We start from the raw sequence: 25,088 nt of genomic DNA, 5'->3' as shown, positions 1-25,088 counted from the left end.
GGAGGAGGAGGAGGTACAAAACAACGTCGACATCAGCAGGCAGCAGCAGCAGCAGCGGGGTATCCACCATAATGTAGACCCAACAGAGCAGCAACACACACATCCACCGAGCAGGAACACACAGACACACATGTGGAGGCTGCAGCCGTGAACACAAAGCAGAGCAGGAGGGCCGTGTCGTTTTATTTCTGCCCAGTGAACATGAAGGAGCTGCAGGGCTGCGGTATGCGCTCCTCAGTGGGCTTTCTGTCCCGCAGACAGCTCACCGGACAGCCGCTCATGAAGGAGGAGTTCCAGAGACGCAGGCTGGCCGGCTGCACCAGCCTCTACAAGAAGGACATGCTCGGACACTTCGGCTGTGTCAACGCCATCGAGTTCTCCAACAACGGCGGAGAATGGCTGGTGTCCGGTAAGTTGACAAATCCCCCTTCTTCTTCTTCTGCTTCTTCTTCTGCTTCTTCTCCTGCTGCTGCTGCTGCCCGACACCGCTTTAATATGTTAGCATGCTAACGCTAACTAGCCTGGCAGTCAGCTGAAACCCTCCTGGGCTGTAGCACCATGCTAACTTAGCCTTAGCCTCTCGTGCTAGCTCCAGCAGCTAACGTCAAACCAAACAGCAGCAGCTCAGAGGGCAGCAGCCCCGGACCTGTCCCACATGTCAGCCCATAAACTCATCACTGTGACCGCTGAAAGGCTCTTGTTTTACCCCGCAATGAGTCTAATCATGGCTGACACCTGGAAACACAATGCTATTTATGTCCTGAGAGGATTAAAAACCATCATCTGGCCTAACTTAGTATAACAGCCTGAGGCTGGCCATTTTTGGTCAGCTGAGGATGTTTACATGTTTGCAAAACAGACCTGCAGTTAACTTCATAAATTCAGGAGTATAAACTTGACTCCACCTGACCAGGTGAGTCAGGGGTCTGCAGCCTGCGGTGTGGCTCTTTAGCCCCTCCCCAGTGGCTGCTTGTGGCTTTGGTAAAAAAGTATATGGAAATGAATAATGTTTTGTTTTTAACGTTTTAAGGTTTACACTGCAAAACCCCAAAAAGTTGCAAAGACTTAAAATTTCAAGGCAACATGCTTCAATAGATTTTTGAGTTTTGAACCCAGCTGAAATTCTTAAAGGGATGGTTCACCCAAAAATTAAAATTCAGACATTATCTACTCCCACTCATGTAGATTAAAGGCCAGGTTTAGTTTTTTAGTTCACAAACTACAGCTGGAGTTTCACGGGAAAACAGTGTTGCAGAATCTTCCAAACAATGGAAATGAATGGTGACCAGCTTTCAAACGTAAAACAGAAATCAGAATAAAAACATAAAATGCCTCCATACTGCTCATCTGGAGTAATCCAAGTCTCCTAAAGCCCAAACATGACAAGTTGCCTTAAGAAAATCTTATTTCCACCATGTTTTTAGCCTGAATCTTCAATTAAAACCATTTGATTTTCAGGTGCCAAAATAATGATGAATCAGGTTCACAGCTTATTTTTTTTAATTTCTAAAACTTTCTAATCTGTTAAAGAGTTTATTTTCAACTAACTGATGTGGATTAAAGGGACAGTTCACCACAAAATGAAAATGCATCTCTTTCCTCTTACACGTATCAGTAAGTGGAATTCAAAGTGTAAGACAGTGGGCCTCTCCTCAGACAGAGTTTGGCTCCATTCCTGAATGTCTGTGTGATGAAGATTGTGTTATTTGATTATTGATGCATTAACATTTTAAAAACTATAACAATATATTAATACTGAATTTCAGCACTGGTGGTTAATAAAGGCTTATTTTATGATATAAACTGATCACACATTTTGCGTGTTTGATAAAAAGTGCAATATATAAAGTAGCACAAAATGAGAATACTTATCTTGTTCAAAGCACCTCAAAACTGTACTCAAGTACAACTTAAGTAAAAGTACTTTTCACCACTGTTAAACTGAGCATGAGCAACTAATTAAAGTACAATCTTTTCATATCGACAATGTCATTCCTTATTTGAAAGACCAATTTTATAAATTACACCAGTTTTCAGTGGTGTAAAAAGTACTCAGGTCATTTAGTTAAGTGAAAGTAGCCATACAACAGTATAAAATACTTAGTTACAAGTAGTGCATGCAAAATGCATTTTACCAAGGTGAAAGCACCAAAGTATTAGCATTTATTATTAGCAGCAAAATACTCCAAAAGTATGCTCAGGTTGTACAACAGCCCTCCTGCCTTGAAATATCTCATTTTCTCTTGCTAATAATCCTGAACTTTGCACTGATGTAAACAGAGACAGCCAACAAAACATCACATTGGAACAAGAGAATGATTGGAGGATTTGTTTAAAAATGACTTTTAAATGTACAACAAGGAGTTTTTAACAGTTTATGAAACAGCCTCAGTTTAATACTGATTCCTCTTTTCTCTGACCTACATAAGTTAACAAGACCATCATATGTAGGACCTCTTAATGTTTGCTGCTGTGTCCGATTCTCCTTGAATTTAGGAGGAACTATTTATTGCATGCAGACCGGAAGAGGCTGTGTTTACATTTTCCCTGAAAAAGCCACTTTTGTCAGTTAAAGAAGAAAGGGAGGAGATTTTTCTTTAGATTTAATTTTTGGCATGTTTTGTGGTTTTGGCAGTGGAGAAACTAGCGCTTTGGTCCACAGGAGCCTCCAAAATCAACACAAAATGGGAAAGTTTATTGTTGCTGCTTGAAGTGATTAACAAACTAACCGCTAGAGCTCTAAATCTTTGCAGTGACGTGAGGTTGTAGGTAGACTTTGCATCACTTTAAAGGGTCTCGACTCAAAAGGTTTGAAAACCGCTGCTGCTCTGGACGATTCTTTGCATTTATCTGAGTTGGTGGTGTTAATCCATCTTGTCGTGTCCTCAGGAGGAGACGACCGCCGGGTTCTCCTGTGGCACATGGAGAAAGCCATCCACGCTCGGTCCAAACCTGTGAAACTGAAGGGAGAACATCTGTCCAACATCTTCTGCCTCGCCTTCGACAGCACCAACAAGAAGGTCTTCTCTGGTGGTAAGGGCGAGAAAAACGACTTCTGATCTCTGCTCTTTTTACGACTACAAAGCCGGTTCTTCTTTCCTCCGGTGTTCTTGTGCGCTGTCGCTCTGGGGCGTGTACAGATAAAAGGTGGATCTGATTAAATGAGAAAACTTTGATCCACCTGGGGAGACCCTTTTTTGATGCAGCAAAGTGAATTAACCACAGAACATGATAAACGTAACAACACTGACGTTGGAGACGCTAAAAAACAAACAAAAAAAAAAAACACATATGCACATTGGACAGAAAAAAAACATTATCTTAGTTTATACTTCACCAGAATGCAAAATATATTGTTAGCTAAAATATTTAGTTGATATTTTTATGTGCGTTTAAGTGGCTGCAGAAATGTTTTAGTCACTTCATTGCACGTTAATGGTGTTGTGTATAAATTATTGATGGAAAAATAAAAATTTTAAGATGTGGATTAAGTCTTTCTGGAGGCCTGTGGTGAATCCTGCTTACTGACCACTTACAGTCTGCCCTGCAAATTAGTCAAGAAGATAAAATATGGATGATGCTGTATAAAGATTTAGTTGATAGATAATTAACTAACTGAACATGTTTGTTTGTGTTTATCCAATAATTTACAGAAGTGTTTGCCCAACTTTATTTCTGGGGACCCACTTTTTAAAAATGACAAACCATCACAACCCAGTTCATAACAGGCGCCGTCAATAAACCCTGGGAAGCATGTTGCTTCTTCCTGCTCTTTTTTGGACATTAAATGTTAATTTATGTTTCCTGCTGTAAGTCTCTTCATCATTTATTGTTTGTATCTGTTTTGTTTAGTTTTCTACACATATATATTTTATTATTTTAAATGTTCAAAATAAATCTAATCAGTGAACCCTCAGTTTCTGGTTTCCAGAATACCAGTAGTGCAAATCTTTGCTGTTGTTTGAATGTTTGCTGTCCCCGTTTTTTATATGTTATAATGCGGTTGCCAATGCTCTTGTCTTTGGCCAGGCCTCCATTTTAAATAAGAATATGTTCTTAGTAACTTTCCTAGATAAGTAAAAATGAAATAAATAAAGAAATAAAGCAAAGCGTTACTGTTTTGCCCTGATTTATCCTCTGCATACATTTCTTTTGTGATTCAGTTTGTCTGTTTGCTGCGTTTCAGGAAATGATGAGCAGGTGATTCTTCATGACGTGGAGAGGTGGGTAAAATAATACATTTCTGTAGCATCAAAATGTTTTAATATCCTCCAGCTTTTATAAAACTGCACTTGCATGTACAACAACATTTGTATGATTGTTGTTTCCGCAGAAGAGAAACTCTGAACGTGTTCCTGCACATCGACGCCGTGTACAGTTTGTCTGTCAGCCCGGTCAATGACAATGTGTTCGCCAGCTCATCTGATGACGGTCGTGTTCTCATCTGGGACACCCGCGAGCCGCCAAACGCAGGTGAGTGGAGGAGACGTGTGTGCAGGGTTTTACCTGGAGTTTTTGAGACATAGGTGGCAAAGACTGCTCTGAAGTGAAAAATCTCAGACAAGAGAGAAAGAAACGAGAGAAAAGGACAGAAGAGCACAGAGATACAGAAATAAATTCATGAATTTTCCATAAAAATATTGATATGAAATACAAGAAGCACTGAAATCCAATTTAAAGCAAACATGGCCTATTTATCCAGTGTAGTAATTTGATATTGATTTGGAGTCACTGGGTCACTTGACATGGAAACGGTGAAAAACAAGAAAAAAATATTATTTTCTATGCTAATATTTGTCTAAAATAAATGTATTACTTATTATTTATTTGTGAAAGTTGTGCTACATGAGAGTAACTCAGTTTAATTCTAATATGGACAAGTAAGAAAATGAAAGTATTGAATTTATGTCATCCAAATGGTGATTTATTGACAGCCCCTAAATGAACCCTCTGTCTTTAAGAGCGAGGGCTCCGATGTGAGCAAATGTCATCTCGCAGTGCCTTCAGACCTGTAGTTCAGGCTGTTCATGAAATAATTAGTCTCAGTGTTTATAAATTACCAATATTTGTAGAAACTTATGAGTCAGAAGTTTATACACGGTTATCAGTGGACTGATCAGTCACTGGACTCATTTTGAGGACATGGATGGGGGCTACTGTTTGGCATGCAACGTTAGGCCACTGGGTCAGCGAAGTTGACACAGCGATATATGAGCAACTCATAACAATATATGTTGAATTTCTTGTTTTATTCATTCACTAATTCATCAAACTTTCTTACGACCCCGAATGAAACTCATGACGTTTAAAGCAAAAGGCTCTGAGGTGAGCTAATGGTCGTCTGAGGGTGCGTTCACATCTGTCATTTGGTTCATTTTAGGGCTGCAACTAACAATTATTTTCATTATTGGTTAATCTGTTGATTATTTTCTCTATTAATTGATTAGTGGTTTGGTCCATAAAATGCCAGAAAATGTTGAAAAATATTGATCACTGTTTTCTGCAGTCCAAGATGACGTCTCCAAATGTCGTCTTCTGTCAAAAACACAAATATTTTCAGTTTACTGTCATAAGAGGACTAAATAAATCAGAAAATATATACATTTGAGAAGCTGAAATCAGAGAATGACTTTTTTTAAACTGCCTGATAAAAGGCACAATTATTTTGGCATTTAAAAAAAATGAAATTTCAACAAAGGCGGCCTGTCTTTGAAGTAGGTAGCCCGGTAAAACCCTGGTGTGTTCCTCTAAGGCTCATTGGATGATGATAATGATAAGACAAACTTAGTAACACCCTCTGATGTCATGTTCACAGTTTATGCATGAGAATGACAAGGCATGCAGAATTAAATCATGTTACAAATAGCATTTGCCACCACCATAACCACAAATAACATCTGGATAAGATAACCCACTAACACTGATGATATAATTTCTCATAATGTGAAAATATAAACTGATGTTATGTGAGGCTACTGTCTCTTAAAAGATTTGTTTTCTGTCCGGTAAAAACTCTGAATCATTGTCTAAACATTGGCATTATTACTTGTTAATAATGCACCTCTTCAAAGGTCTTAGTGATAATAAAACAAACAGAGCTGCTCTCTGAAGCGTGTTTTCTCTTTTGTTTTCTCTTTGTGGCTGTAATTAAAGAACCTGTTTGTGTGCAGCCACGTGGCGTATTTAAGCGTCTCTGATGAACTTCAGGATGGGACTTAGTGAGACTCGTTGATAACTTTAAAAATGCAGTGGATCATCTTGCATGACGTCCACATCCGTCTATTTTAGAAGCCTTCCTTGTGACCAAGTTGACCTAATAATACTTTTAGCAGTAATCTGTACTCTGTGTCTGCCAGCAGGCTTTTTATGTCGGCCTGTTTCCGGCACCGAAGCCCCAGTTTGAAGGATAAAAGTTACACACAAATGCATTCCTCTGTAAGTCGATCTGTCTCTCTAAATATAAGTGCTGTTGTATTATCATTTCCTCTGTGGCCATAACTATAAGGTGTAAAGAAAATACACCTGGCCTGGCAAACGTTTTGATTGAATTGTTGATTGACAAAATGCAGCAGTGATGTGAATTTTTGGGACCAACCGGCGAGTCGACTGCCCTCTTCTGGAATTTAAGAGGAATGAAACTGGATCATATCAAATTCTGCTCCACATACAGTCAAACTCACATATATATCAACATGTACATGCTACTTGTGTTGGAGGACAGATTTTCCTATAAATAATTGCTACAATATTATTGTAGTTTTAGCACCATTTTATGCCACTGATATAATGGTAATAACATAATATTGCTCAACGCCCTTTCAAAGAGCAGTGTGCCTCATTCACAAACTTTATTTTTGTTGTTCTTACACAAAAACAAAATATACAACAGACAGGGTCAAATAAAAATGCTTAAAAATAATCTCAAGAAAGAGAATGTCCCTTGAAAAAATCAAACAGGTTTCAGTGCATATCTGTATGTCTTTTTTTATGTGAATTAATTTCTGGGGTTTGCCAGGACAGCATCTGAGATCAGATGTGTTGGTGATGGCTGCCTCAGTGTGAGTTCATCTGTAAATAAATGATAAAAATGGAAGAGCTGTATCGACCAGAAAACTATTTGGTGGCTTTAAATTCTGCAGTGTTTGGCCTATGCTAGAAAAGCAAACGTGAAACTCTGAGGTGGACAGCAGATGACAGAGGCAGCGCTCCCAGAAAAGGCCACAAAATGTGTCTCACTCTCGGCATAGTGTTTTTTTTTTTCTGCCCATTCTGCTTTTAGACGCTGCGTCCAAGTCTTTAAATGGTAGGGAAAACCCTGCTGTTTATTCTGGCATCATGTTGGCTAAAATGTTCATAACATACTTATGTAAACACAACGGGCAATATGAAGCTTGGCAAAAATAACTGAGGTCATGTCTATATATCGTATGATAAGTTTCTAACATAATTATCATGGCCTTCATCTATATTAATCCATTAATCTCACCAAAATAAGTATAAACAAGACTGGTCTGTGAGCCTGTGCTTCGACACAGTGGTGCTTTGAGCTAAATGCTAATGTTAGCATGCTAACAAATAATGACACATACTGGTGTTAAGTGGGTGTGATGTTTACAGTGTTCACCTTATTAGTTTAGTGCAGGGCTGCACAAAGTGACTTTTCTAGCAAAACAAAAAATAAAATTGATTCTAAATATATATATGACTATAAAGTTTAAGCTGTTGTATTTTCATGAGGTAAAAATGCTCTATAAATATGCAGGATCCTTAAATATTACATCTTTTCATAATCTGAGCACCGCAGGCAAAGTGACTCTTTGCACAGGAAGTCAATTAAGGGAACTTTGGATCCTCGTATCATTTTGCATCTTAACAATACAATACTGAAAGTGTTTTTTTTGGCCCATGGCCCACCATTAAGTTTCAGTTTTGGCCCTCTAAGACAAAAGGTTTATTGTGTTTGCATGCTAATACTTGCTAATTAGCTGAGGATGATGGGAATGTGATATGATGGCACTAGGTGAAAGGTCAGAGGATTTAACGGGGTCCGTGAATGTCTGCTTCAATTTTCATGGCAATTTGTATGATGGGTGTCAAGATGTTTCACTCAGAACGACAAATATGAACTGCATGGTGATGTTAGATGAAAACTGGACCACTGAAGTCAGTAGGAAACATCGTTTGGACGCCATCAGCAGACCAGCATTAACGTCCCGAGAGCATCGCTGCTCGTGTGGCTAAAAAAGACTTTGACCAAAGTGGTAATTATGATGTCAGTAATCATGTAATTGAAATTAATTGAAGTGTCATGTCTTCCTGTAGAGCCGTTCTGCCTGGCCAGCTACCCCTCAGCTTTCCACAGTGTGATGTTTAACCCCGTGGAGCCCAGGCTCATCGCCACCGCCAACTCCAAGGAGGGAGTGGGATTGTGGGACATCCGCAAGCCTCGCAGGTTAGACGCTCCTTTGTCGACCCATCTTTCAAGATGAGATAAAACTTTATTGTCTCCTGTGCAGCATCACTGAAACATGCAATGGGTTACAGCATGAAAATAAAACATGAAAGAGGGAATGAAAACAAAACAGAAAAAAAACTTTTATAATGAATTAATAAAACAGTAAAAACATGTTATTAACATCCTCACTTATATGGAGGACTGTAATTGCCAAAATTATGATTAGAAAAAATAAGTAAATGACTCAATAAATAAATTACTGTTTCATTAAATGCACCAAAAATAATATTAAGAATAAATGCTTGTGTATTTATTTAGCTTTGTATTCATTCCAATGTTTATTTATTTTCCCATTTAATTTTCCATTTTATTTATTAATTCATATATTTTTTTAAAATATGTATATGTTTTTAGGTATTTATTTCTGTGTTATTTTCCCCTTTGAGTTGTATTTCCCCAAATTATTTACTTCTGATTGATTGATTTATGCCTACATGCATGTGGAATAATATTTTTGGTGCATTTAGTGTCATATTCATTCATTTATTTATTTGTGTTTGATTTTGGCAGTCACAGCCTCCTTAAGTTTAGAGGTTTTGAAAGTGGCAAAAACTGTACCTTATTATTTATTTTATTTTATTTATTATACTGTAGATTTTGGACTCTCACTCATTTTCTAACAGTTTGCTCTTGTGATGCACTTTGTCCCGCTCGTGTCCACCAGGTGGTGCCGTCGTCTCACAGTTAGAGACCCCGTCTCTGATCAGTCCTGCCAGCAGCAGAACCGTCCCTCTGCAAAACCCAAAATGTTTATACCACTGAAATGACTCTGTGAAAACACTGAATTGCGCTGAGTGTGTGTTTACTCAGGTTAGGGTTAGGTTTCGCTTTTTAATAAACAAATGACGGCATTTCCAATAAAAGTAAATACTGAGTCATTTCTCCTCCTCCGGTTTTGGCTTGGCCTCGCTGCAGCGTGGGTTTGTTTACACTCACTTCTTAGAAATTCCCTCAATTTACTACTAACATTAAAAATAGCCTCCAGATGAAGTCTGTTTTATCTTGTCGTTCTGATTTTATATTCATGAGTCGTCTGATAAGCTGCAGACTTGATACAGTTTATAATATAAAAGTAGCCAGCAATGACCAAAGGATGTGCAAAGCGATCATTATCAGTCCTTCTATAAACTACAATAAAAACATTAAAATTAAATAATTTACCATATAATATCACTGTGCACATTATTACAGTCTGCTTCAGTATTGAGACATTTTTTAATTATAATATTACAATATTTGATATATTTTTACATCCCTAATTTATTGTAATAATTTAGATCTGATAAAGCTTCAAAAGTGTAATTTTTTGGTTTGGGTACATTGAAGGTGCTTTAATTTCACTCTTAATAAGCTGTACAAACCCAGGAAACAGGAACATCGTCACCAAACATCGAATAAATAATCCTTAGCCCTAATAAGCAGTGTAAGATAGGCAAATGAGTGACGATGACGTCTGGCTAGTGGGGAAATATTGCACATACTGGTTTTAAAATGATCCTTGTCTCTTCTGAAGTCTCACTTTGTGATTTAGCCAGATTTAAAACAAACAAAAAAAAAAAACAAGGATCGGTCTCACCGAGCGCTGATATGTTCTCTCCCTCTGCTCTCTCAGCTCGCTGCTGCGTTACGGAGGCAGCATGTCCCTGCAGAGCGCCATGAGTGTTCGCTTCAACAGCACCGGCACCCAGCTGCTGGCGCTGCGTCGCCGCCTGCCGCCCGTCCTCTACGAGCTGCACTCGCGCCTGCCCAGCTTCCAGTTTGACAACCAGGGCTACTTCAACTCCTGCACCATGAAGAGCTGCTGCTTCGCTGGGGACAAAGATCAGGTCGGTCATCGGATCACACAAATCCTCAACTAAAACTATTTCTCATATCATTATTACTACAAGTAGAGATGATAAAAAGTTGGTTAATAAAGTAATAACACATTTATAGATTATAATAGATGTACAGGATCAAAAGAAAGGCAGGCAGAATTTAAATCTCCAACTCTTGTCAGTGTCCCAGTGTTTCCAAACACACCGTTCTCTTTGCCTAAATAAGCATATATGTGTGTAACGTTACACATTTTGCAGCCATGAAAGCGTTGGGCTTCATGCAAGAACATTTTCATATTCTTTTCTCAAATTTCTCGTATGAAGAGCTCGTATGAACACGAAATGTCAGATTCGAAAAACGCTCCTAACTTCAGAAAACTGTGTAAATTATCAACCTGTGCATATTTAATTGCACGTGCATGAGACTTGGAATATAATACCATATATACAGCTGCGCTTCCTGCTCCATAAGTCAGGAAGTGTTCATTCATAAAAATGGCATCAAAGAGAGAAAAAAAAGAGCTTTAAAAGTTTGGAGTTGGATGTCCTGCTTTCAGAGATCCATGAAGAAAAATCTGTCATTGTAACAGCCTCAGCAGTGAAATTAAAAGAGCTGCTAAAGCAAAGAAATTGGAAAAACAAGTGCTGTTAATGCCGTGTTACCGGAGGGTCGGACTGTCACTGGAATAAAGAGGAAACGTCTCCATGTGAAATTGGCTTAAGAGAGAAAAAACGACTCACCTCAGCCGCAGTAAGGGCTGATCGATGACTGCAGCGAGAGGAGAGGGTTAGGAAATCCGTGAATGCAACAAGTTCTCTTAAATCTCTTGTATGCACCTCTTAAGAACAAATCTGTTTGTACAAGAGGTTCTTACATGAGACCCAATGTCTTTTATATAATAAATTACACTCAGTAGTGTAATTAAACTCCTCATACAACAAGCAGAAAGAGAATATATACTGTAAGTGATGTGAAACTGAGGAGAGACTGTTTTATCTGACTTTGTGGTCACTTAAAATGAAATGTAAGGAGAATATTGGGAACATGTGGGATCAATAGACGGAATAAAAACAGAAGAATATATTAGTTCCGTCTGTGAAATTGGGACTTTTTGCGTGTTGGAGGAACACCAGAAGCTGCTGCGCTCAGCCAATGGTCGTCCCGTTGGTCCTCCTCAGACATGACATCACCCTGCAGTCATGTTTATTATGTTAACATTATCCTCGGGTGTCAGCGGAGCTCATGAAGGCTTAAAAAATGATCCCTCCCTCCCTGCAGGAGTGAAGGAGGCAGTGTAAAGGTTAAAGGATCAGGTCAGGATTGTACAACAAGGTTGCTGGTTTGAGTCTGATCTCCTCCTTGGACAGAAAAACTGGATCTGATCAGATTTTTTAAATTTAACTTGAACAAGACACCTGTGGCTCAGTGGGTCTTATATGTGTTTTTAGTGCAGTAATAATGTTTTACGTGGTTTACGTACAGGTATATATGAGGTGTGGAAGTAAGATAAGTTTAAAGACATTCCTTTATTAGTTCCACAAAGGGGAAATTTTCAGTATTACAGCAGCAAAGTTTGCAGCAAAAATATAAAGAGGCATCAACAAAAATAAAGATTAACACATAAAAAATATGAACAGGAATATGAAGAAGAGGAAATAGAAAAATAGTGAGAAACAGACTGATCCACGTTATATTCGCTCCTCTCCTCTGTCTCGTCTCCCTCAGTGCAGTTCTCATTCATGATGATGCATTCAAATCGAACTGGAACATCGGAATTTTGAGTTCCCTGTTGGAAATTTCAATAATATGTCAGTGTTCAAGTTTGCTTCCTGCTGTTGTGTGAAATGTTCTCAAATGTTAACAGTAGATTAAAGTAATCCTGCCCATTCAAATGACTGATTATTAATAATTAATACAAAAACATGAATATCACAGACCTTTTTGTATGACGTCATATCAGTCAGACTTTATTTATACAAACAAAATGCAACACGAAGTGTTTCATACAATTACTAATTCATACAGTTCATTAATAATTATTAACCAGGTGTTTTTTGTCCTTAAATCAAGTCAAGTTTATGTTGATCAACATACTTTACAAAGAGATTGAAAAAATAAAACACAGGAAAGAACAAATAAACACAGGATTGATTGAGTAATCCTACAGACAGGAGAGTAAATTTATGGAAACAGAATATCTTAATAAATCATAATACAAACAGCATAAATTTGCATCATATTTAAAGGAAATTACTCAACTGAAAATATTTAAACGTATATATGTGACTACCAGTGTAACTAAAGATGAAGCTTTGAGATGATTTTGATTTAATAATGATTGTTAATTGACATGTGAACGTCCAACAGGCTAATGCGATTACAAAAATGACCAGTTGGCGAGCGCCAAAAAAAGTGAAACTGAGCGAGTGAGCAGTTTAAAACTTATTATTAACTGACTGTCAGCGGTTTCACTGCAGTGGTGTAGAAGTTTACTTCAGGTCACGTCGATAGACCGTGAAATCAGTGTTAGGTGTGGTTACAGAAGCAACAGCAGCTCATTCTTAACCACATCCAACCACACCCAGTACAGCAGAGCTGCTCGGTGAGGCCACGACCGCTACTGTTCACTCTGATATCAAGTTACTGTTAAATATGTTCTACGACTGATCGTGTTTTTTCTTTTAATAAGGCAATAAGACAATTTGACCACTCAAGGCCAGGAAGAAAAAAAATCTATGAAAGCAGCCTGAAGTCAATTTTTTCTTGTCTCTTATACAAATTGTTTTATTTAGTAGCATTTTTTAAATATTAACAAAGACTGAAGTAAAGTTTGTGTAATGTTACGTGTTACTTTATGTGGACCTCAGAAAGACTAGCAACCAGTTTTCAGAAGCTAATGGAGATCTGAATAAAGTAAATAATAAAGAATAAAGTTAACTGGTATGTTGAATCGGTGGCTGCATCATCTACGAAATGTAATAAAAATTTCCATCTAATTTCCTAATTTCCAAGTCTAATGTAATGCCTTTAAATGTCTTGTTTTGTCTAAAACCCCAAAATATTCAGTTTTCTATGATAATAAATTGAGAAAAGTGTGAAATCTCCATACTTGAGAGGCTGAAAACAGCATTTTGTGTCATTTTTGCATAAAGAATTACTCTAACGATTAATCAGTTACTAAAATGGCTGAGTAGGTTAAGACTTTTTTTAACCACTTGTGCGGTCAAGCAAGTGAGTAACCAGATTTAATAACTTGACGTGACATTTTTCTCACCCAAGACAAGCAGACAATTCATATTGTTAAACCCTGTCATTGGCCAAAGTGCAGTTTGGGTAACCAATCAGCTGTCATCTGACAAAGATTTTGTCCATAAAAAGTTTACAGATTGATTTTTCAGAAAATACACTGCAGTATATTGTGATTATATTGATATTGCAAATTAAAATTACTTATACAGTGATGGTTTTGTTCAAGTCACCCTCTCTGTCTGTGTGTGAACTTATGAGCTAAAAGTGACTGAAAGGGTTGAGTTGAGAATTTGATGTCAAAACCAGAGAATTTACTTTACCAAAAGGTAAACTCTGGAAACTTCATAGCAAATATTTCATAGAGCGTAGATACAGTATGTCAGTTGTAATAAGACAAAACAGTTTAGAGGAAAAGGGAAGATGAAGCAAAACAAACCATAAAACTCAAATGAAATGCTCGAGGTTTGACCTGAAGATTTCTGCCGTTGCTCTCACAGCGCTCCAAATTCAGAAAGTTCCTCGTACAGACCCAGAACCACAGACAGCAGAGGATTTTCTCAGAGAGGTGTGAAAGCAGAGGTGCAGAGTGGGAAAGGAAAGAGGGGAGGGCGTCATGGGTGTGACATTCCTACTTGACGTGTCCTCTGAGAACCCGAGGCGGAGCACGCAGGTGTTCAGTTCACAGTGTGTTCGTGTGCCCTGCAGCTACAGGGACGTGACTAACAGTCTGTGGTTAAGACATACTGATTTCTCATCAGCATTTTTACATAGGTTCATTCACCAAATGAAAAAGTGACTACAGGAGTTAAAAATGTTTCGACCAGCCGACCCGGTTGCAAGTCACCGTCTTCTAGAAACATTCTTGAGCAAGTTAAAAGAGAAATGTTCCCACAGAGACCAGCAGAATATTTACTGAGGGAAATTGAAGACATTTGTTTAAATCAGTGGCAGATAAAACGGCACAAAAATCATTCTCGACTTGACAGAATGTCAGAAACCCAGCCACACAGAGTGATGCCTAAAAACAAATGTAAATGATTTGACAAAAATGAGCCCCCAGATGGTGAAGTAAGGCTTGAAACAAAAAAGAAATTCCAACTGAATAGAAATGAACCAAAAGAAAGAAGGAGACAGAAAACATTCTGGTCCTTCACATTGACCACCTAAATATTTGTAGATGTGGATGCTTGTGAAGTCCAGAATATAACTAAACTACAGCCAAACGCTCTTAAATAAGTGTTGATAGCTGAGCTCTGACTGTAGCCAGTGTTACTGGCTGTGATTGTGATTGGATGACTACTCTTACAGCACAGATGATACTAACAGTGGCCAAGACAGAGACGTTCCCGCCAGGATTTTAAGCTTGTATTTCTGTCAGATGTGACAGATGTGTTCACCCCTGGAGTTCAGGAACAGTTTCAGCCAAACACATCATGTTAAACATAAAAAAAATACAGCCTTGCTAATCACAACAGCCAGTAGCTACAACCGTAGGCATAATCACAGGGAGGGGGCAGGAATGGGCGATCAGGGGGCAAAAAGCGCGCTTCTCGTGTGACGATTCACTCATGCATCCAATGCATCAGGCTTTAATGTGTAAAATACAAGTGCATCAATTCAGATGGCCTGTATCAGTTAAAAAAATGATGCAGCACTTGCACATCAGTACATCTCATCATGCACATATTTTTAATTTTTGGCATCAAGAAACTGCCGCTGTAACTTTAGCCTGCCTCTGCCTGCACCGCTCTTGCCGGATGCCTGCTGCCTCGCTCACACAAAACAAGCGCTCCCCCTCCTCCCTCTCCTGTGCCTCCTCTTTATTTCCTCAAAACGGACAGTGAAAGAACTGTCGTTACACCACCAACCTTTCGTTTAGGGTTCGGGTTTATAAGAAAGATGAGAAACACTGCTGCAAATCATTTATGCAAAAACGTGTCAGACAGCAGAGTACAGAGCAACAAGTCCTAATCAAGAGAGCAGGTAACACATAGCATCACTGTTCCTCCACACCCCACTTCCTCCACACGGTCAAATTCACTGAAAGCCACAGCACTCTTCATATGAAACAGAGCAGCAGATCATCTTACTGCAAAAATGCGTTTTATACAGTTGTTCACAAATTCTCATTTAGGCAACGGTATCTCATTCGTGTATCTTGGCTTTAACTACATCACTGTGACATCAGTGGATGCAGGAAGAACAACAGATTTTGCAGCAGAAAAACTTTCTCTGTCAATATAGCAGCACTGAGAGATTTATGGATTCAGTCAACTACATTTATCATCAGCACTGACTGGACATCCACATGAAAAGTGATGAATTTTCCCTTTAATTTTGGAAATGAATCCATTTCTGTCAGTGCTACAGAGAGTCAGCCTCTAGCTCATTTCCCCCCCCCCCCCCCGTTTCATTTTAAGACAGATGCATGTATAAGAACTAAACACGCCCCTCCACTCCGGCTCTGTCAAAACTTACCTGAAGCGACAGGTTTAAGTGGAACCATCTGTTTACGAAGTCTAATAACAGTTCAGACGGGGAGCAGGAGCTGTGTGGGGGTCAGACTGTCATGTCACGTCAGGAGCGCGTTTGATCCACATTATGAGTCGAAACGCTGAGATAAGGTCTGGTGGTTCTGTGCCACATATTGACCCCCCCAGGGTTTCTCTCTCGCTCTCCCTCTCTGTGTATATGTATATAAGATTTCCTCTCTCATGTGGTCGGATGGAAAGTTCTGTCATACAAAACGGAGCAGACTTAAATCTCTAAACATCCCTCTGTTTTCCTCTTCAGTACATCTTGTCCGGGTCGGATGACTTCAACCTCTACATGTGGAAAATCCCCAAGGACCCAGAAGCAGGTGAGTTATTGAATCTGTCTGCACAGACTGCACGTAAACATGGATCTATGTTCTTGTGTAGGCCATGATTTACCTTTATTTTTGCAGCTCAGCATAAGAAAAGGAGGACAATAATTTAATCATTTGGTTCCCATGGTGAGATTGTTAATTTTCTGCTCTCTGCTGTGCAAAATCCTTCTTTCATTTGTGTGTAAGTTCACGCTGTTCGTCAGGAAATCGAGGCTTGTAAACAGATACTTTGCAACTTAAAAATAGCTGGTTTGAAGGACAGAGTTTTGTGTCATCCTGCAAGGTTAAAGATTTCATTGGCGTCAGGGAAGGCAAAACAATTCTGTTTCCAGTTGCTGCAGCCTCAGGAAGAATGATGGACGTCTCTGTTCTCATTGCCAGTCTGCGGTTTGCCCCGAGTTCATTTGGTCACAATATGCTTTGCAGCCAGGAGCACCTCTCCGATATCTAATATCAACATCTGTCTCATTATATAATCCTCCATTTTGCAGCCTTAGTTCAGGTTAAGTTCCCACTCGTATCAAAATGCACCGGCTCTTTCTCGTTTTAATGCTTTCCCCCTGTCAAAACTCACTAAAAAGCCGAGTTAAAGCAGAAAAGTTAGAAATATGGCTTACTGCGAACACGCCTCGAATCTAATGACTCTGGGAAGAAAATCCCAAAAATGCAACAATCCAAGAATGTGGTCGTTTGTAGCTCCGCAGCACCACCTGACACATTTATGGATTTTATTTTCCCAGGAGTTACTCACACTGCAAGTATGTGCACAGCGCCTATTTGGTGTCAGACTAATGGCACATTATGAGGATTACATTACTGCTGTTACCACTGCCATATATCACAGTCTGTATTTTCTGTTTTGGAATATTTAGAAGCAGTTTGATTAATCATGGCTGTGTTTGTGTAGCTTAATGTGTTTCTTTTAAAGGGGACCTATTATGCTTTACCTCATTTTCTCTCATATGTAAATATATAGAGTGACGATGTCGGATGTTTATATTAAACATGGCCAGAGTTTCAAATTATGAGGTAAACCTTCGTAGGAAAAAAAATCCCTGTGAGGAAAAAGCTCAAGCTTCAAAGTGCTCTGGGTGCAACGCTTCCAAGATGTTTTTTTCCTGCTTTCAGAGATGAGTTGATCTCAGTTTGTCACAGGTTTCTTTATTGGTTGTCTCTGATCTGAATCATATTTTCCATCATCATCATCATCATCATCATCATCATCATCATCATATATAACTCCGGCCTGCTAGCTGCATGGATAACTAGCTGACAGAAGCTACATTTAACGGCAGGTTACTATAGCAACAAGTGAAGCTTATGTTATCCATCCACCGGGAAACTCCATAAGTCATCAAGGCATTTTCTCCATTAAATATGATAAAGTTTTACCATCAGATTCACTGCTCCATATAGATTTATCTTAGCTGTCATGTGCTGTTAAGCATTTCGGCAAGAGGATGAAGCAGTGCTGCCCCTCAGCAGGCTGCTGATTGGAAGGAAGTGGACTTTTAGGAAGCAGGGCCACAAGAAAACCAGAGCAATAATGGATTGTTTCAAGCAGAGGATGAACTGAGGGGCTGCTAAAAAGCCAGTATAAGATAAAGGATAAGATAAAGATGTTTTTAAACTGTGAATCATGTTACTCTAATGGAGTCCCAGAGTAAAAATGACTCTTAAGAGGCTCCCTCTAATGAATGTTTGTCATAGATTTGTATCTCTGTGACCCTGCACTTTTGTATTTTTTTCTGCTAGCGTCACATTAAACAAATCCACGTCTTGCGTTTCCTTTAAGGAGGCCCTGGTCGTGTGGTAAACGGGGCTTTCATGGTCCTCAAGGGTCACCGCTCCATCGTGAACCAGGTCCGCTTCAACCCTCATACCTACATGATCTGCTCCTCCGGCGTGGAGAAAGTCATCAAGGTTAGTAAAGAAATGTTGTTGTTGTATTTTTAAGAAAGGGGGGTTAACCCTCCTATCATCCTCAAATATCACTAACACATTTTACCCTTGGGGTCAGTCTGACCCCAGGGATATTTGCCTAGGTTGTCTGAGTCAAACAGCGAAGGCTTCGTAAACATAACATAACATAACATAATAGTGACGAGAGTGAGCATCAGTGACAAAATGCATTGTTCTCTGTGAGAGTGTCCTAACCGTTTTGATGACAACTTTTGTCGCCCGCCCCGTTTCTATTTATTCCTATCACTCGCATCAGAAGCGCTGCGCACATGTTAAAACTTTATAAATGAGAAATTAATTCATTTAGGCTGAGTTAACAGGTCATCTCACTGTTTTTATTTCCTCTTATCAGGAAAACAGTAAAGGACATTTTAGCCTACTTCATAAATGAGACAAAATAAGTGAATTTAGACTTAGAATTAACAGCCTCTAGTTTTTTCCTCTAATCAGTAAAACAATATACATATTTTAAATGCTTAATAAAAGCTATACTGCAGCTAGAAATCTTAAATTTGCAGAATTTCCTTCACAGTCTTTTATTTATTTTGGGACCCAAATCTGACCCAGTGTTTGGGAATGATTGATCTATACTATACCTTCTTATTTAACAAGAAAAACCCAAATAAAGTGTCCGATGTCTGAGGGAAGATCACCAGGGAGCTGTTTATCTAGGTAAATCCCCCTCGCTGATACCAAGCTGCTTGCTGCTGTCTTTATTATGTGTCATTTCCAGTGGGAAACCTCTAAATATCCTGAGTTTTCTGTTCAAGAAGTACAGACTTGGGAGCGAGAACTGGTTACGTCTCCAGTTTGATCCGGAGCAAACAGCTGATCCGTGTCACAGGATGAAAAATTAACTTATTAAAATGTGAACAGATTAATGTTCTGATTCACCGTCATCATCATTATTATTTCGTATCTGAAATCTGTCAGTCACTTTAATATTTTACTACATTTTGCAGGCAGTCGATCTTAATTTTCCACCCTGTATATGATTTGATTAAATAAGTTTTCCTTCCAGTTAGGAAGTAAAATAAATACAGTAACTGCAATTCACATGATAATAATAATCTGTTTTTTAAGTGACTGAAGACTCAGTCATCAATAAAGCGTACGGCCCTGATCAGACAGAGTGACAGGCCTCCTTTCCAGTAGTTTTGATGATGTAGATTCTGAGTCGCAGCAGTGAGACAGACGGAGTGAGCGTCATGTGGTCTGACAGCTGCGTAATATTTTCGCCATGATGAAACTATTGATGAAGTCAGATCATCTTCTGTCACAGAGCTGCATGTTCACAGAGACTCGCTGTGGTCAGAGAGTGTCTGATGTGACGCAGTAGACCGACGCTCGAATGCAGTAAGGACAATTTGTTACTGCTGAAGCTGTCACTGTCGCTCAGGATCAGCTTCAGTTTCATGGCTAAAAATTTAAAAAACTGACTCCTGATAGAGCTCATATGTAAAGCTGTTTGTTTTGATTGGTTGACTTCTTTGACAGGAGCTCGCTGATTAAAGAAAACACTCCTCACAATATTATGATTTTATGCTGCACACAGCAGCTGCGTTCCTGTGTTCAGTCTTATTCAGTGCGAGCTGTCTGAGTCACTGTATTGTCCTGGTGCTGACCTCATGAATAAACCAGCCGGCATTTGAAGTCGGCTCAGTGTCTCACTGTTTTTTGACTGACTCAGTGAAGCCAGTTACTTTGCCTGTGATCACAGAAACAAAGCACATGTTTTGTTCTCCTTTACTCATATTAGTGAGCAGTCTGCTCCACTGAAGAGCTTTGTCCACCGAGGCGTTTTTTATTTGTCTTTTCTGGATTGTTTGAAATGGGAACGCGACATATTTACATGATGATACAAACACCTGCAGTGTGACGAGGTGCTGAGCGTTTTTTCTGCGCTGACCGCTGTGCATGTGGTGTTTTTTCTTGTCATCTTGAGTTAAAAAGAAAAGACCAACTTTGCATAAAGCGCTGTGCTCGTCACTGCCACTTTTTCCCCAGACGTCCAGTCACAGTGAAGGAGGAGCGGGACAGTGTGTCCTGCTCATACAGTCCTCCTGCAGCCAAACAGTGATACCTGATGGTAGCATAAACTCCTTTTATATTCCTTATCTCTCACACAAACTATCTGTAAAATCAGTTACTTGCAAAGCATAAATTAACTGTTACTTTCATGGGTATTTCATATCAAAGCTAGAGCTGCAATGATTATTTGATTATTAAACGATTATTCAATTAATCTGCAACTGTTTCGAAACTGATTAATCATTCAGAGTCATTTTTTTAATAGAAAATGTCCAAATTCTCTGATATCAGCTTCGCAAATATGAATATTTTCTGGTATCTTTACTCCTCTGTGACAGTGAACCAGATGTCTTTGTTATTTTGGACAAAAGAAAACATTTGAGGACATCAGGACATCATTTTCATGTGCGGTAAAAAACAAAAAACGAAATGTATCATACTTCATCAGTGATGGATGTAACAGTCAAAGTCAACTTTATTGTCAATTCTGCTATATGTATGGGATATATTGTGGATCAAAATACTAAAAAAAAGTTAGAAAATATTAGAAAAGTGCTAAGAATTCAAGCAGAAAGTCAAGCAGGGGAGATAGGGGGACAATAACAAGGTACAGATAAAAACAACCTTTAAAGATAAGAAAACAACAAGGAACGAGAACTATAATGATAATATGAACTGCAATTAATAATTATAGTTTTAAATTATTAGTTATTGGGTCATTTGGCCCTTCAGATCCTCCCTGGTTTGTTCTGCAGCTGAAAATAAGTGCAAAAGAAAAAAGAAGTGCCACTGTTTTTTTGTTTTACTTTTCTCATTAGGTAAACCTAAAAACGTGGTTGCAGGAATGAAAAGTTATCATGACCAAGCATTTTGAATTGCATAATAATAAACTGCAAAAGATACCGGCTTCAGGAAGCTTTTTTCCACAGAGGTCTGGCCTGTAAATCTTGTTCCCAAAACACACGTTCGTTTGCTCACATCCTCATGATTTTCAGTGTTTTTCAGTAAAAATGGAAAATGATGATTGCTACTAATTATGAGTCATATTGCAGTAGTAGTATGTGTTGAAATAATTGCAATGCCATTTTTTTTTACCATATCATGCAGCCTTAATTTGAAAAGGAAAAAACTCTGTCTATTATGAACTTAAATATATCTGATTTTGCCACTGCTTATAGAGACTTACTCCTCTGACTGAGACCTTAATCAGGTTAAAATAATCAGAAAAAATGGTTTCTTACTCCAATTATTATTTTTCTTGGGGTAAATCTTTGCAAACAGTTCAAAGATCTGTGTTTTAGAAGGTCAAATGATTCACCCAAATGCCTTTGCGGAACTGTAAGAAAGATTCAGATTCTGTTTTTTCAGTAGAGAAACACAAGCTGTGTGTTTTGTACATTTTACTGTACAGTGTGAAAGATGATACAGCTCCAGGTGTTCTGTAATATGAAGCTATCAATAACTGGGAGTCTTTCAAACTGACCGGGGCCTCTCCGCTCTTTGATTCTCACTTTTTCTCCATTTTTCACTCTGTCATTCTGCCTTCAAATCTGTCCGACTGTAAATCTTCTTGTTCTTTTTTTTTTTTATCTCCATCATCTCCCTTTTCCATCCCTGTAACTTTATCCCTCCCTCCACTTCTCCTCCCCGCTGTCTTCACAGGTGTGGAGTCCGTACCAGCAGCCCGACAGTCTCGGTGACCTGGAGGGCCGCGTGGAGGACAAGTCTCGCAGCCTCTACACCCACGAGGAGTACATCAGCCTGGTGCTGAACAGCGGCAGCGGTCTGTCCCACGACTACGTCAGCCAGTCCATCCAGGAGGACCCGCGCATGATGGCGTTCTTCGACTCTCTGGTGCGTCGAGAGATCGAGGGCTGGAGCTCCGACTCCGACAGCGACCTGAGCGAGGAGGCCATCATGCAGCTGCACGCCAGGGGACGCCGCACCACGCGGGCCACGCCCACAGCACCCACCGTGGTCTCGGCTGCCGGTCACCACAGTGACTCTGACAACTCGTCCTCTTCCTCGCTGGCTGGGCCGGACGCCTCGGGAGGGGAGGAGCAAGCCGGAGCGGAGGCAGAGGGGCGGCCGAGGAGGCGGAGCCGGCATCAGCGCCATCAGTCCGGCTTTCTTGTGAATGAGGACTCCGACTCAAGTGAGTTTTGGCTCGACCCCATGCCCCGTCCTCACTCACCTAGCCCCAGAGATAACTCCACGCTGTCCAGCCCCACCTCGTCTCCTTCACTTCCTGCCGGTGCCTCCAGCTCTTCAACATCCACCTCCAGCTCCAGCAGTGACGACGAAGAGCGGCGGAGCGCAGTGAGGCGGCGCAACGTGATGAGGAGGCGCCGCATGCACGTGGTCTCCAGAGCTGGGGACCGCCCCGAGTCTGTCCAGGCTCTGTTCTCAGCCATCGATTCGTGCAGTTACCCATCGATATCCATCGATGACCTGTCTTCCTCCTCGTCAGGTGAGGAGCAAAACTCTCTCCAAATCAAACCCCACTCCGGCGGCGGAGGAGGCAGAGACGAGGAGAAATGTCTGAGCCCTTCTGACTTTGTGTGTCTGAGCCCGGTCATGTCCCCCGAGAGCCAAGAGAACGAGGACGGGAGCGACAGGACTGAGCTGGAGAGACATCCGGCTGCGTCCGGACACAGGACTGGAGACAGAGCCGCTGCAGAGCCGGCTTTAGACAGCTCAGACAGCGGGGAGGCGTGTAGCAGCTCGGGGGCTTTAGACAGTAACTCCCAGAGCCGACGCAGCCGCGGCGTGAACGGACAGCACCGGACTGTGGCGCCGCAGGTCGTCTCCTCAGAATCAGAGGAAGAGACTGAAGTTACGCCCGAAGACACGAGGCCGCAGAGAGAAAAAGGCCTGGCACAGAAACGGACTCACGTGAGGTCAGAGGAAGGCGAGTCAGGCTCCTCCCCCTCGGAAAAGAAGTTAAAAACATAGTGATGTCTCTTTCTCATGGCGGAAAGAAACCATTTGTTAACAGACTTAATTTAGGAAGTGGGTTTTTTATGGGTTTTTACAACTCAGATTTTTCATTTTTTGCGTCTCGACACATGAACTCATGGTGATTTTGAGTAGAAGACGTTAAGGAACTAAAAAAAAGAAAGAAAGTGTGGTTAATTTTTGTTTCTCAACAAATAAATTGGACAATGTCATCACTCTTAAGGTCAAACCGCGGATGACAGTAATTAAATAATGGAAAATATAAAGCATAAGCTGAATATTGTTGATAACAATGTTATTTTAAGTGAAACACATTTATTTTCCTGCAGCATCAGTGTTTCTTTCTCATGCTCTGGTCGTTGCAGAAAGTTCCACCCAGGATTTGGAGCTCCTCCAACCATAACAAAAAAAAAGGAAAAAAAAAAAAGAAAAAGGTCTTATGGAGGACAAAAGCTTTGCAGCATTTTAATTTTCTACAGTTTCACACTGAGCGTAAATCTGATTGGGCTTGTTTTCATTTTAAAGTGATTCTCAGCTCTGCTCCAGGGGCGTCTGAAGGATTGACTGTCGCCATAGAAATCTTAAGGAGCACCATTTGTTTTGAGCTGTGCATTGAAATGACGCTTTCAATTGTTTTGTTTTTTGTCTCATTATCAAGCCCCTGGGTACCATTACAAGCCAGCGCTCGCTTTTGTGTTCCTGCAATTAAAGAATAATTTGTTCTCCAGTGACGACTGCCACCGACTCCTTCCTGAGGCTTCACTTATCCACAGTCCGATTGGTGAAATGTTTATTTTCTCTGACACACCTCGTCTGTCTTAAGTGAACGGAAAACCAGTTATTTAAGTGTAGATTCGTCTCCGCCGCTACCAAACTAATAGAGTTGCCGTGGCAACACAGCCTCAACTCTATTGTGAAAGAAATCTGAAGCCGTATCGGCCGTCCGTGACCCTGAGCAACCGATGTCGTCCAGAGTAGAATATTTTATTGACTGAACCAGAAGCTATTTATGCTTTCAGAAATGGCTTTTGGAGAGTAGTTAAATCAGTTATTCGCTGTCTGCAGCAACATAAACATCACTGAGAATCAAAACAGAGATGCAGATATCACAAAGAGTTCATGTGCATCCCTGTAAAAGCGTCCTTTCTGTGTGCATAGATACTAAAAAGAAAACATCTTAGTGCCGAAGTCTTGGGCCATTCTGCAAGAATCTATTAAAGCAGCAGACAAAACAGTTTCACCACAGGAAAAATGGCAATTTGAGAAGCTACATTTTGATGACAAATGGACAAACTGTGTCTGCTGAGGAGGATGTGATGTGATCTAAAGCTCCAGAACAACTGAAATGGACCCTGTTGTGAGACGGCTTTGTCAAATTCTATTTCCAAGTTTAATCTCCGGTGTAATTTAGGCAGTTCATCTTGTCGTCCAAGCAGTTCTGTGGAAAAAGCTTCAGTTTTTTATTTTTACACTTCAAGGATTTTCTGCAACTCCTCTTCTTAATGTTGGTACTTTTCATAAAAAAAGCTAAAATAATTTTGACAAGTGGTCCAAGACTTCTTGCATTTGACAGCTTAGAAGCTGATGTAAAACTAAAAGAGAAATAGCCCAAATATTTTGCACTAATCTTCAGCAACAGTGAATTTTATTATCGTGTCCACCGGGGATTTAGCCAAGATTTAGTAA

At 40.0% G+C, this 25,088-nt stretch overlaps 1 protein-coding gene across 1 annotated transcript; it reads left to right on the top strand.

Moving 5' to 3' along the window:
* dcaf5 (ddb1 and cul4 associated factor 5) lies at nt 1-24,129 on the top strand. Its single transcript, XM_084742177.1, has 9 exons — nt 1-409; nt 2,890-3,033; nt 4,187-4,223; nt 4,334-4,473; nt 8,323-8,452; nt 10,128-10,341; nt 16,376-16,442; nt 18,247-18,374; nt 22,107-24,129. The coding sequence occupies exons 1-9, from the start codon at nt 202-204 to the stop codon at nt 23,397-23,399; spliced, it is 2,361 nt and encodes a 786-aa protein (XP_084598303.1). The 5' UTR covers nt 1-201; the 3' UTR covers nt 23,400-24,129.
* The last annotated feature ends 959 nt before the right edge of the window (nt 24,130-25,088 follow it).

The sequence above is a fragment of the Lutjanus erythropterus genome, chromosome 18, assembly GCF_056507025.1.
Source record: "Lutjanus erythropterus isolate fLutEry1 chromosome 18, fLutEry1.hap2, whole genome shotgun sequence".
In the NCBI taxonomy this organism is placed as follows: domain Eukaryota; kingdom Metazoa; phylum Chordata; class Actinopteri; order Lutjaniformes; family Lutjanidae; genus Lutjanus; species Lutjanus erythropterus.
The sequence above is the reverse complement of the archived record's forward strand: the minus strand, read 5'-3'. Positions and strand labels throughout refer to the sequence as shown.

What these genes read in the sequence shown, in the direction of transcription:
- dcaf5 (XM_084742177.1), top strand. Translation starts at nt 202, where the DNA reads ATGAAGGAGCTGCAGGGCTGCGGTATGCGCTCCTCAGTGGGCTTTCTG. An exon ending in CGGAGAATGGCTGGTGTCCG is followed by an intron (nt 410 to 2,889) that starts GTAAGTTGACAA and finishes TCGTGTCCTCAG; the next exon opens with GAGGAGACGACCGCCGGGTT. An exon ending in TCGCTGGGGACAAAGATCAG is followed by an intron (nt 10,342 to 16,375) that starts GTCGGTCATCGG and finishes TTTCCTCTTCAG; the next exon opens with TACATCTTGTCCGGGTCGGA.